Source organism: Phodopus roborovskii, unplaced genomic scaffold, assembly GCF_943737965.1.
Source record: "Phodopus roborovskii unplaced genomic scaffold, PHOROB, whole genome shotgun sequence".
In the NCBI taxonomy this organism is placed as follows: Eukaryota; Metazoa; Chordata; class Mammalia; order Rodentia; family Cricetidae; genus Phodopus; species Phodopus roborovskii.
Window position 1 is genome coordinate 11,637,688 of NW_026126571.1, and position 14,168 is coordinate 11,651,855.

At 38.0% G+C, this 14,168-nt stretch overlaps 1 protein-coding gene and 2 gene segments (V, D, J or C); 2 read left to right on the plus strand and 1 right to left on the minus strand.

Annotated features, from left to right (window-relative positions):
- The window catches only part of LOC127235735 (ribose-5-phosphate isomerase), an 877,486-nt gene that overhangs the window by 294,392 nt on the left and 568,926 nt on the right, over nt 1-14,168 (plus strand). The gene's annotated exons all lie outside the window — the stretch shown is intronic.
- LOC127235850 (Ig kappa chain V-IV region S107B-like) lies at nt 8,290-9,970 on the plus strand. The segment is given in 3 exon segments: nt 8,290-8,349; nt 8,517-8,894; nt 9,918-9,970. Coding segments are annotated over 3 exon segments (480 nt in total).
- On the minus strand, nt 12,593-13,102 carry LOC127235851 (immunoglobulin kappa variable 1D-33-like). The segment is given in 2 exon segments: nt 12,593-12,915; nt 13,036-13,102. Coding segments are annotated over 2 exon segments (390 nt in total).

A 14,168-nucleotide genomic window follows, 5' to 3' on the forward strand; every position in this document is an offset into this window, starting at 1 on the left:
AGAGTATTCCAAACCAGGATTTTTTAACATGTCCTGGTATATGTTTTAAAGCACAACACACAAATCAGAAATATGATTAATTTTTCTGATGAAATTACAGATATAAAAAAAGCTTTGACTTTTTATATCTGTAATTTCATAAAGATTCTATTTAACCCATATGTTTATGTACATGTTACAATTTTCAAAAGAAGAAGTTTTAGTGAAAGACCGGTTCTCCTTGGACAAGGAGTCCTTGCACAATTGATAGTATGATTTCAGTCTCTGGCATTCATCTGGCATCGTCTATGAAAGGCAGCCTGAAGAAGTCCTTTACCCCACATTCATTCTCTTGTGAGGTGTAGTGAAACAGAGAACACAAAGCTGAGATGAATATCTTCTGCTGCTTGTAAAGGTCTACACAACTACAGGCCATCTGCTGACCCTCTGGGGAGCCAACAGTAGTAACTACGAGATGTGTGGAATTCCCTAGAGGCCACTATGCAAATCAAATTCAGTTACCGTTGAAAGTATATGCTTATTCACAAGACAAGTTAAATTTCCATTCTTATTCATCAGAAACATTATTAGATGTGGTGAAATTTATTTTCCATAGAACACAAGACATAATGTAACATGAACAAAACCAAAAAGGCTGGTAGGGTTATGGCATTTTTACTCACCCAAGCTACTGAGAATAAAATAGGTCATGGAATGTGGGATAATCATAGAGGAAAATACTTAGAGACACAAGAACAGAGTAATGAGATACATGTATAAGGATGTCTGAAAAATATGACATATAAAGAGAAATATGGTGACTTTATCCTTCTTTTGAATAAATGAAGCACAGAACAAGGCTGTGATTTATTCAGTCTGTTTGTGAAAAATTGTATTAGCAGATGGAAGCAGTAAAAGGGACAGCTGGGGACTCTGCTAACATCCTTCAGTAGTTTGTGTCATGGCTTGCATCACTGTGGGAGGAGTACTACTATACTGTTGACAGTAATAAGTAGCAGCATCTTCAGGCTGCAGATTGCTAATGGTGAGGGTAAAATCTGTCCCAGACCCACTGCCACTGAACCTTGAAGGAATCCCAGATTCCAATTTGGTTGCTTCGTATATGAGGAGTTTAGGAGAGTTGCCTGGTTTCTGCTGATACCAGGCTAACCATTTACTAATGCCTCCACTTGCTTTGCATGTAATGGTGACTCTGTCTCCTAGAGATGCAGACAAGGATGGAGATTGGGTCATCTGGATTTCACATTTCATGCCTGTGATTGGAAACACACAAAAAATATATACTTGTTTAGTCATGACAGAAACACATTCTCTGAAGTTCCATTTAGCACTGATTGCAAAGGGACAAACAAATTCTTTGTCCTTTCTTACCGGGGATCCAGAACAGCAAGAACACCAAAAGCTGAGAGGGAGCCTTCATGTCTGTGCTGTGATGTGACATTGACTGACATTGGACAGGGTGTGACCAGTTTTTTAAGAAGATATGAGTGAACACATGCAAATCATCAGGGCCTCGGCAGAGCTTAGCACAGAAGCAGGTCCAGTTTATATCAGCAACTCATCATGGCCATGTGAAGGTGTCCCAAACTAGACAAGGAAATTTTAGATTTTACTGAAGACTATTTGTCCTAATGTTGGAGTTCATTACAAAAAGTATTTTGATACATTTTGAGCAATGGTTCCATTTGAAATACTAGACACACTATTCAGAAACACAAACTGATTCAAAATTATGTGTATGTGTATGTCTATGTCAGTGTTATTGTTTGTGTATGTGATTGAAGATGCCTACAGAAGCAAGAAGAATCACTTCCTTCAGAGCTAATGATTCAGGTTGTTGTGAGCTACCCAGTGTGCGTGCTTAGAAACAAGCTTGAGTCCTCTGCAAGAGCAGAGTGTGAATTTAACTAATGAAGCATCTCCCCTGGTCCCTATCACGAAGTTGTCTCTTTAAAAAAAAACAATTACAGCCTTCCCTATGCAGTTAGTGATGCATAGGGCTGAACCTTTGGACTTTAACCTACCTATGGCTATAACCTCAAATATAAATGGCTATCATTCCCTTAATAGCCATCAACTGAAATAGTTTGTTTTCAATGGGATGGGCCTTAAGAGAGTATTCCTTCATCTATTTGTTCAAAAGGCTCTGGATGGATCTCAAAATAGTAGGCAGAAAGACTTTTAGATCCAAAATGTGAGAACTATGAAATGCTTGCTTCTGGACAATTCATGGATGTTGTACTCATTTAGGTGTAACAGCTGTAGTTATATGCACCAACTCCCCATGAAAGCAAGATTGTCAAAATTTATTATCCCTATTAATAGAAGCTTTATTTTTTTTAGTTAATTATAAATTTGTTGGTCTTTTACTAGTATTTCTTATTGGCTAGTTTTGTATTAAATATTAACCCACTTCTATTAATCTAAGTGTTTTCATGTGGTCTTATCTTACTAGAGAGAGGGTCCGGATGTCTGCTCTCTCAAGTCTCCACATCTTGAATCTCCTACTATACCTTCCAGAATCCTCATTGTCTCATAGTCCTGCCTATCTTGCTTTCCTATTATTTGTTAACCAGTAACATATTTACAGAATGGCATTTCCCATCATCTCCTCTTTTCTGTCTAAAATAAAAAGAAGGGTTTTAACCTTAACATAGCAAAATATGTAACAAAACAGTTATTAAATAAGGACTATAGTTAACAATATTTGTCCATTAACATTATTAAGAATTAAAGAAAATATTTTATTTTATTATCTATCTTATCTTTGTGAGTCTAAAATCTCATATGTAATTTTTCTTTAACTAAGGGAAATTATAACTGTAACTATCTGTCTTCAACTCCATCAAAGACCACAGAAGAATAATATATAAACTTTAGAAATGACAGAAACATCTTTTATAACAAGTGTGCATACCGCTTTGAATGCTCTACTCACCTTTTGCTACTTCTGCCATCTGCTGTTCCTCTGACAGGTTCCATATTAAGGAAAATATTTGAAATCCTATGAACAGATCATTTTATGTTCTTGATTATCACTGGTGTTACTTACTGACATTTAGTTCCTCTATTGTTGATGTTCCTGTTATATGTGGACACCTTTACTTAAGGAAGAGTCATTATAGATGTCACAAACAAATATTGACTCAAAGGGATAATTAGCTATTGATTAGTTTTGGAGAAGTTGGAATCAGTCATAAAGAAGATTGATGCTTAAGACAGAATAGTCTGATGTTCATTTAGAAACCAGATCTCTGCTGGACATCAAGGATGGGCTGTCTAAACATGTGATCCCAAGACCTTTTTGATAGCCCAGTGTTATTGGACTGGTGCTCCCTGATGCATGGAACTTTACTTTGCTTTTTATGTAGTCCTCACTTTTCCATGTTCATGCCAGTATGTGACAGTGTATTTTACAACCTTATCTTTCACCTTATAGATGTTATTGCTAAATTCCTATTTGAGGAATTATATTAGTAACCACAGCAGATAAAAATGTTTTGTCAAATTGAGTTTGGGAGTCAAAAGAGATAACTCTTAAAACTAGAAAATAAAGGGCTAAGGGGATCATTGACTATGTATAAGAGATTGCTCTACAAGAAAGGGGATTTGAATTAAAAATGTTAAGATCCATACATAGGTCTATGTCATGGCCGATGTGTGTCTAAAGTACATGCAGTTTGCTGGCTATATATGGTCATGCTTCAGGATCAATGAGAGATGCTGTGTCAAGAGAATAAGGTAGAAAGTGATAGATCAAGGTATCTCACATTCTCCTATTGTCTCTGTGCATGGGATAATGAATAGACACACTCATCTGTACATTCACATATATACTTTCAAAAAAGAAAAAAATAACACTATAACATCTAGATACATCATTAGCAGCAAGATATTTGCATACCAGAGAACACTTGGTCCTTGCTAAAATATTTATTAAAACATTTTTATATATAAATGAAGTTCCTCATGTTCTGTTTATCATATTGTCTAATGAGAGTCACATATATATTTTTGCCAGGAATTCTGTATCAAGTCCTTATTATCACCAGCACATCAGGAAATATATTTATTAGAAATCCTTTTTTCTCTCTCTCTTTTCTTATCCCTCCCATTTTAAAATTCCATTAGTCCCTGCAATCCTCACATCATTGTGTTCTGTTTTCCTTTCCTTTCCTTTCCATTCCTTTCCTTTCATTTTGTAACTGACTGATTTTAACCAGGTGCATCTGTTTGAAAATGGTTTAGCGATCTTGTCACTGGTACATAACTGAAAAGATGGTTCACCACTTCTCACAGTCTACCCATAGCCTGTTATTCAGCAATGACAGGGTATAGTGAGAGTATTTGCATTTGAGACTGAAGCATCCTGGGAGGAAACTCACAACAATTTTGACAATAAAACTGCCATATCTATAGCCTGAACACTCATGATGGTGAAAGAAAAATCTCTCACAGAACCACTGCTTCTAAAACAACAACAACAAAGCAAGCAAGGCCCCAGAGGCTCTGCAGAAGTTCAGTAGATCAGCAGCTTTGGAACCCACCTTTCTTTTTATTGTTTCCAGGCCAACTGGTTCAACTGGTTAGCATCATAAAAGATACTCTAAATGTATCTACAGTTAACAGTGACACAGATACATTGAGATATCCATGGAGCCTGGAGATTGCATTCCTCAGTCCATAGGGAATTGGTCTGAGGAAGAAATATTGATCAAATGTATAAACAGAGAGATTTTTAAACACTAATATTAAATTTGTCCTCTTGGTCATGAGATCCTACCAGTAGTCATAGCCTATCTCTGGAGCAGCTACCCACAGCATTAATTGCTCAGTATGGGTTAGCTTCGGAAGATGGTCTTCCCCAACTATACCAGAATTTTGACTATTGTGGCCTTGTGAGTCTCTTGCAGACGGTCAGTAAAACCATTTTCATGTTTGAAATAGGCACGTTAAGCACTGGAGGAAGCATTCCTAGCACACCTTCCCACATTCTGGGTTTTGCATTTGTTCTGTCTCATTTCCACTACAGTTTCTGAAGCTTGGTTGTGGGAGGTTAATTTAGATGACTCACTCTTGCCTAAGCATCCAGTTTCTTGTTCTTATCATAATTCTGAGTAGTCATGCATTTCTCCATTCCATCCTTTTCAGTAACAAGTGAGTTTCATTGATCAAAATAGAGAAGAAATGGTTAAAAAAAACTCAGATACCTGGAAAGTTGAATATTGACATGTACACATTTCTTGCCCTTATCATGGAGACTTCAGATTTTATAAAATGATATCATATTAAAAAGGGTGTATTTGATCCAACTTCAGTCTGTCATTAGCAGCTACTTGGTCCTTACCAAGTTGATTTTTGCATGAGTAATGTCCTGTGTTAAAAGTTGTAGTAAATTCCTCAATAAAATCTTATCATCAACTTCTGTTTGGAATCTAATAGCAATAGCAATGCTCTGTGTTGTTTAGTTGTCTTCATGTACAGATCATTTTACCTAAAAGACAGATTTAAGGAATATACATAGCAGGCTAAGAAGTCACTTCCAGCACCTTCCATGGTAAGGGACACAGGTAATCCTTTTCTACGCTATTAGTATCCATGGAGGCATGGAGAAACAGGAAACACCGAGCTAAGAATGTTATTCCATGTTGCCATTCACTTGATACTGTGTAACTCATTGGTGCATCTACTCCAAGTGAGACCATTCTCCCACTCCTAGTATTCTATTAGTCAGAGTTCTTCATCTATGGTGGATTTTCTCCAAACTTTCCCACAGCTATCTTTGTATGGACATTGTTGCCATCATTGTTCAAGTCTTGTTAGGGAACTGCTATTAGACCTCATGGTGCAGCCTCTACAATGATTCTAGAGAACACAATTTCAAAGTCACCTGTCTGTTTCTCTGGCTTTTACAACATACCCATTCCCTCTACTTCAATTATCCCTGGGCCATATGTGCAGGCATTATATTGTAAATGTGTGACTGAGCACTACATGACCCCCTAATTTCTGCAGTTTGTTTAGTTGTTTCTATGATGTTCTCTGTCAGTTACACATATTAGTTGCATATTATATAGGAAACCAAATATGGTGTGAGTAATATAATTATGTACCTGGATGTATAAAAATTAAAGAAAAATAGTGTATTTGAGAAACAAGTAGGGTACAAGGCAGTGTTTGAAAGTAGATAAAGGAAGTGGGAAATTATGTGATTAAATTATAATTTCAAAAAGGAAAAAATGATTACAAAAGAAACCAAACTAACTTTACATCTGAGTCAATATCTAAGGAATGACAAAATTACCAATACAATAATAAAAGTGTTTCCTATTTCAATATGAAAAAATCATGCTGATTGTAGAGTCATAGTCTCTTGACAATTTGGGAATCCAAATATAGCAACTCTGGTGGTGAAGACTCTCAGGCAGGATTAAAGAGAATAAAGTCAGTTGCAGTTCAAATGACAGAGACATTCACCGGGGAACTGTTTCCATTTTCTTTGTGTGACAATACAGGGCCTAGAAGGTTGTGGAGCAAAACAATAAACCAACAGAATGGACACCTCCTTCCTCATCCCAGCTACTTAGAATTGAGTGCCTTTGAAATCCAGGGTGCCATATGGTTTAACAAGATGATCTACAAGATTATACAACTTTAGAGAGACTACTCAGTCATCTATGCATCCATCCTTGAATATCTTACAATGAAGATGCTATGCAAGACCTACAATTCTAATGCCATTTTCCATAAAAGTCATCAACATTTATCCAACAACAGCCTGTGCCTTGCTGTCCTCTGTGGAATTTTGTGGTCTTTACATCATGTGGTGCTATATTAATTGGTTAAGCTGAGTACGTTTCCCCTTCATAAGGTGCAGAAAATATTGCATTTTCAATATAAACTTGAATTTGCAGTGCACATATTTGCTTTTTACTACAGTGTGGTGAGTGGCATCAGTTTCTCCCTTGCTGTTGAGCAGAAGCATCTTAAACTCACCTGTGGTCACGTTATCACAAGGAGGAACATTCATAGTGTGCATTTATTTAAAACTATGTAACTATGTTATATTAAAGATGTGTATTAAATGACTTGGCACCTTTTTGACATATTAAGTTCTGTATAATCTCAGCTGGGTGTAACCATATGGATAGAAAGGGAGTACATAATACCTAACAACATGAACTTATTGAGCTCATAAGGACACACACACCTTAAATTCTTTTCCGCCTGCATTTAACACTTACTCGCTGGTGTATTTATGCTTTATAAAGACATAGAGTACTGATCATATGTTTGACTCTGTGAATATTATTTTCCGTATGCCCCTCACCACTTGAAGAAAAGAACAACACCATTCTGGAATTTTCAGCAAAAACATTTTTTCTAAGTGCACTAATACTTAGCATGGATCACTGTGAATGCATCTTTTCCTTTAGATTGCAAAATGAAGAATAGCAAGCAGTCTCTTCATTGTGGCCATCTTACCAGAAGAGGGCACCACTAACACATTATCTATCTAGTTCATATGCTCAGCCATGGAGCTAAAATCACTGTCACACTAGAAAATGAAAGTCCTAGGTTCTTGATCCACTTGGCCCACAATAAAAATCCACATGGCTATTCTCACTTTATTTAAGTTTCTGTGGCAGTGACCATACCCACCATTGACCCACTGAACCTGAAAATCCAGCAAGTCCAGGGTCTTTAGAAGAGGGGAACTTGAACTGTCAAGAAAAAGTCTTCTCTGGTTCAGCCGGATCCTTTTCCACTGTCAATTTGTTGTATACATAGTTCCATATGTGATTAGAGAGAAATGAGTTAGCATACAAGTTAAGAAGTGATGGGCAAAGGAGGTCTCTGCTGAAGAGCTTCCAAGAAAACAAGGAAGCAGATAATGTGTCTAAATGTTCTCTGAGTACGTTATAAACAATCATTCTCAACACACGTTTATCATGGGAAAAATATGCAACAAACTGCTCACTACAACTTGACTTACCAGGAAGATCCAGTTAAAGCAGCCTTCACACACAGAAATGCATGAGCAATACTCTGGGCCAGAATATTCACACAAGAGAGGAAAAGAAAGACACAGAAATGTCCTTCCTTGTCAGGGTAATATCTATAAATAAGTAGATTACCCATAAAGGACTACCATGGTGTAAAAGGCAAGACCTCTCTATTCTATATCTTGTTATTTGCATATTTGAACCTCAGAAACCACAAATATCTCACTGTTGCTTAAAAGTAACGTTCTTTTCAGAAGAGTGGTAACTAGCCTGAGACTGAGGTTAGAAAGCACAATGGATTTGTGGGTGCAGATCTTCAGCTTCATGCTGATCAGTGTCACAGGTAAGACAGGCTCAGAGTTAGGCTTCAATACTATATTCCCTGGAGTAGTTTGTGTAAGATAAACTACCTTTCAATGTGTTTTTTTTGAATGTTGGATTGTATCAGTTTATTTGCCCATCTCTATGGCTACTAACATCTCTGTCTTTTCTTCTTAATCCTATTCATAGGGTCCAGGGCAGATATTGTGCTTACCCAGTCTCCAGCATCCAAGGCTGTATCTCAGGGGGAGAAGGTCACCATCACCTGTAGTGCCAGCTCAAGTGTAAGCACAAGTCGTTTGCACTGGTACCAACAGAAGCCTGGAGCTGCCCCCAAACTCCTGATTTATGAAACATCCAACCTGGCTTCTGGAGTCCCAACTCGCTTCAGTGGCAGTGGGTCTGGGACTTCTTATTCTCTCACAATCAGCAGCATAGAGGCCGGAGATGCTGCCACTTACTACTGTCAGCAGACTAATAGTTACCCATACCCACAGTGCTGTAGACTGGAACAAAAACCCTTAACCAACCTAGAGCCCAGCTGCTTCCTCCTAGAGATGAAATATGGCAAGGGTTTTGTGATATGTTGCAGAAGTTATCAGATTTCATTCAATGCAGATTTGATATCACATATAAATGTGATATATATATATATATATATGTGTATATATCACATGCATATGTATGTGTGTGTTTTGTATGCACATACACTTCTTTTGACTTTTAATATTTCTTCATTATTTATTTATTTATTTATTGCCTCTCAAAGTTCCTTTATTGTATGGAGTTGTTTTTTCTTACTTTCCTTTTCCATCCCAGTTCCCTTTCCCTCCCTCTATCCCTCTCTCCCTCCCTCCCTCACTCCTCCCTCCCTATGCTGGTTTCCCAGCTATCACTCTGGGGTCCATGAGCTCCAACATGCTCAGGTCAGCTATTTCTATGGGTTTTTCCAGCCTGGTCTGGACACATTTGCTCATCACTCCTCCCTATCTGCAACTGGATACCATGAGTTCAGCTCAGTGTTTAGCTGTGGATGTTGGATATCCTTCAAGGTAAAACCAGCCAGAGAAAATTCCGATTTGAGTGAAGTTAGAAGAGAACACTTGAAAAGTTCCATGGAGCCCTCCATGGAGGGGACTAAGTGGAGGTGTCAGCGTCATGTTCCTTCAAAATCATAACAAAAATAGAGAATAAAAAACATGTTTTACTTAAGGGTAGCACTGGGATGCAGTGGGATATTGGAGACATTGTGTCATCCAAAGCTGCAAATAGCAATGAAAGAATCCATGAAGCAACCTCACCCCCCCTAGGAATCAGAAAGGGAATGGGATAGGGGATAGCTGGGCAATGGGGGGAGCTAAGGGAAATGGAACTGGGATTGACATGTAATACACGCTTAATTCAAATTTAAAATTGTTTTCAAATCATTTACAAAAAATAAAAGAAAAGAAAAAAAGACAGAATATGGTCTGGTCTTTTTTAACAGAAAAACAAATGGCTGATTAGGGTCTGTAGGCTATGAGACAGAAGTGAGGGTGTACTCTGAATTATACGTTTTCGTGATCTTCTTCTTTTTTATGTCCTGTATAGGTATGCTGTATGTTGGTTTCTGTGGTGAGAGTAGACATTTAGAAAGAGCTTAAGGCCAGTCAGTCTTCTATTTAAATCCCCACCCCCCCATCCCAATTGAGATTGAGATCTTTATGTTCGGATGGCTGAATCTCTCCTCCAAAGAGAAAAAAAATGCTAAATACTTCAGTAGGTGTTAAACATTCTAACCAGATTATCTAACATTAAGTATGATTTTTCTGATAGAAAACAAATGATAATATTCTGCTTTACTTATCATTGAATGACTTAGAATGTGGATGTTAGATAATGAATTACTAGATAAATTCATTTCCATATGAAGCCCTAAATGTTTGTTCTACATCTACAATGTGTTTGATGTGTTGTTGGCCAAATGGCTTCCATGAAAATCCACAAACAATCCAGGCTTCTGCAAAAACAATATGTTGCTCTCAAAGAACTAACAGTAACACCTCATTGATGAAGACAACACCCACATCAGTCATTGAACATGGAGTGGTCAAGCTGATGTCTACATAGAAAGTTCACTCCTGTGTTCTAGTGTCTATGACAAGGAAAGATTCTCTGCAAGATACCAAGTGAACGACAACATAAACACAAAGCATTTAATCTATAATCTGACCTAACTGCAAAATATGCTAGGGCAATGGTGTTACAAACCTTGTGAGAGTAACCAACTGATATCTGAATTGACATAACGCCCAATCCATGTCATACCCGACACTCCTTTGGTAACCAAGATATACAGCACAGAGACCAAAGATAAATCCAAATACCACTGATTATTAGTTATATATATGACTCGCAATGGTAGTCTACTGTGGTAATAAATTGGTGCCCTTTTCGGCCATCATCAGAGAGTCCTCCTCATGCAACAGATAAGAACAAGTAATGTGACTAATAGTTAGACATTATTCAGAAAGGGATTGAGACCTAAGAACACACAGCCATACTTGATATGTCTCCATCAAATATCTCCCTCCCAGAGCTCAGGGAACACCATGGAAGAGGAGGCAGAATGTGTGGGGAAGTCAGCAGGGAAGGAGGACTCGAGGAGAACAATATCCTCTATAGCAAGTGAGAAAAGTTGATATGAACTGATAGAGACTGAAGCAGCAGGCATAGGACCTGCCTGTGTCTACACCAAGTCCTCTGTATAGATAAGTACTATAGTTTTTACTTTAATTCTCTTTTGTGAATCCTGACTGGGGAAACAATGTGTCTCTGAGTCTTGCTGCTTCCTTTGGATGGAGTTCTTTAGGTTTTTTTTTCTTGGATTGTCTTTTCCAACTTCAATATGCCAGTTTTCATATTGTTTCATATTTTGTTTTGTTGTTATATCCTCAAAGTGTGCAATTTTCCAGGGAAATTTTGAAATGAAGTATATCTGTATGGTTGGTGGAGTGAAACAGAGAGGAATAGAAGGAAGGAAAACTGTATTTCAATAAAAAATACAAAAAGAAAGAAAAAAATAAAGCAAACTGAACAAACCACGACGAATAAACCTGAAAGCATCACCCTCCCATGGTTACTACATCAGCTCCTGCCTCTAGGGACCAGCCCTGTGTGAATTCCTGACATAACTCCCTTCTGTGATGGGCTATGATGAAACAGTATAAGCCAAGAAAAGATTTCCCTGTCAAAGAAAGAATGAAAGAGATAGATATAGAGAGAAAGGGGGGTGGTGAGGTACAGGAGAAAGAGAGAGGGGGGATGGAGAGAGAGAGGGAGGGATGAGAGAGAGAGAGAGAGAGAGAGAGAGAGAGAGAGAGGGGGGGGGGGAACAGTAAATTAACTAAGGCCCTTGCCCTTTAAGCAAAGAGACGAACAGGTAATGGAGGAAACTTCTACCTCTCCGTTACTTGGTACAAGAAGTAACCCCCTATCTAAGAACCATGTGGTCTAGAAGAGTTGATTGGATTCTGAGAACAAATCTCTTCCCTGTATCAGTGTTTCTGTATACTAGTCCCTTCGGACTTTCATATTTTTGATGCTTACTTTTTCATGTGCACTCGTGTTCTGACTGCACATTTCTGGTTCACCATATGACTGCAATGCCTTGGAGTCTAGAAGAAGAGAATATTTTAGACACCCTGGGACTGGAGTTATGAAACATTGCTAGCTGTTATATGTATGCTGGGAATCAAACCTGGGTCCTCTATAGGAGCTGTGATGGTTCTTAATAACTGAGTATCCCGCTAACCTGCTTGCTCAGTGTTTTAATGCTATAATTAGATGAAAAATTACTTTCCAAATGAACTCCACCTTGGTGTGTCTTTGTGGGCCGATGTTGACAAACATGTTGTATGAATGTTGCCATAGCTCTGTTGATCTGGATTTTTTTTTGTATACATCATTAAATCATGAGAAAAATTTCTTTGTTTTTGTCTTGTTTTGTTTTTTGTTTTCTTGCTAGACATCAGGGAGAGGAGATATTTAGGAAAAAACAGTTTCTCTGATACATACATACATATATATATATATATATATATATACACACACATATATATACATACATACATACATATATATATATACATACATACATACATACATATATATATATGCTTCACATTGAACTTTAACTCCAGGCAAAGAGAAAGTGTCATCATTTGGTAATGGTGGAATAAGGAATCAGGGCAGCCTGGGCTCTCACTTCTGCTTCCCTGGGTGGTTTATGTCATGGCTTGAATCACTGTGGGAGGGGTTCTGTCATTCTGTTGGCAGTAATAAGTTGCCACATCTTCAGGCTGCAGGCTGCTGATCTTGAGAGAAAACTGTGTGCCAGATCCACTGCCACTGAACCTCGATGGGACCCCATCTTCTAAGCTGTCTGCATAACTTATCAGGAGCTTAGGAGGTTTCTCTGGTTCCTGCTGATACCATGATAAATAATTACTAATGTCCTCACTTGCCTGGCATGTGATGGTGACTCTGTCTCCCACAGATGCAGACAGCAAGGCTGGAGACTGGGTCATCTGGAAATCACATCTGGCACCTGAGATTGGAAAATTAAGAACAAATTTCCACACAATTCTGTTAAATGAGGACATTCCCAGAGACCAGGCAGATCTGACCACATATCAGATGAATACATTTCCAATGCTGTCATCCTTACCTATAAGGCAGAGCAGCAACAACCCTGCAAGCTGAGTTGGGGTCCTCATGTCTGTGCTGTGACCCATGTGAGGCTGACTCCAGCACAGGTGTGACCTGACTATGAAGAAGTCCTCTGGGCAGTGGGCTGTGCTCTGGGCACATCATGCAAATCAACAATGACTCGTTGGTTTGTCATTGGTTAAGGGGTCACTGATTGAGTAAGGCCTGTGCTTCCCTTCTGTGTCAGATCACAGGCAATACAGGTTTATTTGTAGAGAGTATGTTCCTTTATGGAAAACAAAGGACAGACTAGTCTGTGATTTACACTTTATTTTGATTTCTGTCATAAGCAATGTAGAATTTCCTTGTTATTTTCCCTCCTTTACAGAGAATGTCACATATAATATGTTCTACAGAGTAAATAAATGTTTGCAGGTCCTTACATAGGTAGCTGTAGTTGTTATGGAGGCCATGAAGCTTATTCTGTTTCATTATCTGTTTAATTGTGAGACTGATTTTTTTGTAGACCATTTTCATTCTGTATATTGATGCAAGAGATTTCTTTTTAAAAGTTTTTTTTTATTTTACTATTTGGCAGAGCAGATTGTGAAAGGATTGACATTTTAAAGTGATTTAAAAATTGTCTTTTAGAAACACCTGAGAGTTATGCAAACTCTACAGCAAAAGTTTCCTTTTGTTCTGAATATCTTCATTCATTAAAGCGCTGGCCTCCAGTAAATGTGAAAATCAACATATTGAGAAAGATTAGAAACAGCTTGAGACACAATTGTGAGTAATTTTGCTCCATGGACAATAATGACAAGATAAAGTCAATGAGTAACAAGTGATGAATCTCCATGACTTCTGCAAAGATTCAGGGTGGGTCAGCCATGACCCAAGTAAGTTGTGAAGATGTAGGGGAATCTCAGAAAGCCTCATAACCAGTATTACCTGGCAAGAAGATGTTTGACACACTGATGAGGACACTGGAAAAAATTTGTGGTTTTTTGTTTGTTTGTTTGTTTACTCCTGATTTTATTATTCAATTTTTTTTTTCTGCTGAAAGTAGTCTTCAGTGGCTGGTTGGGAAGCCTGGCCTCCCAAGACCAGATTCAATTGGAGCTGGTTTGTTGTTGGAAAGAGTGGGTGGGT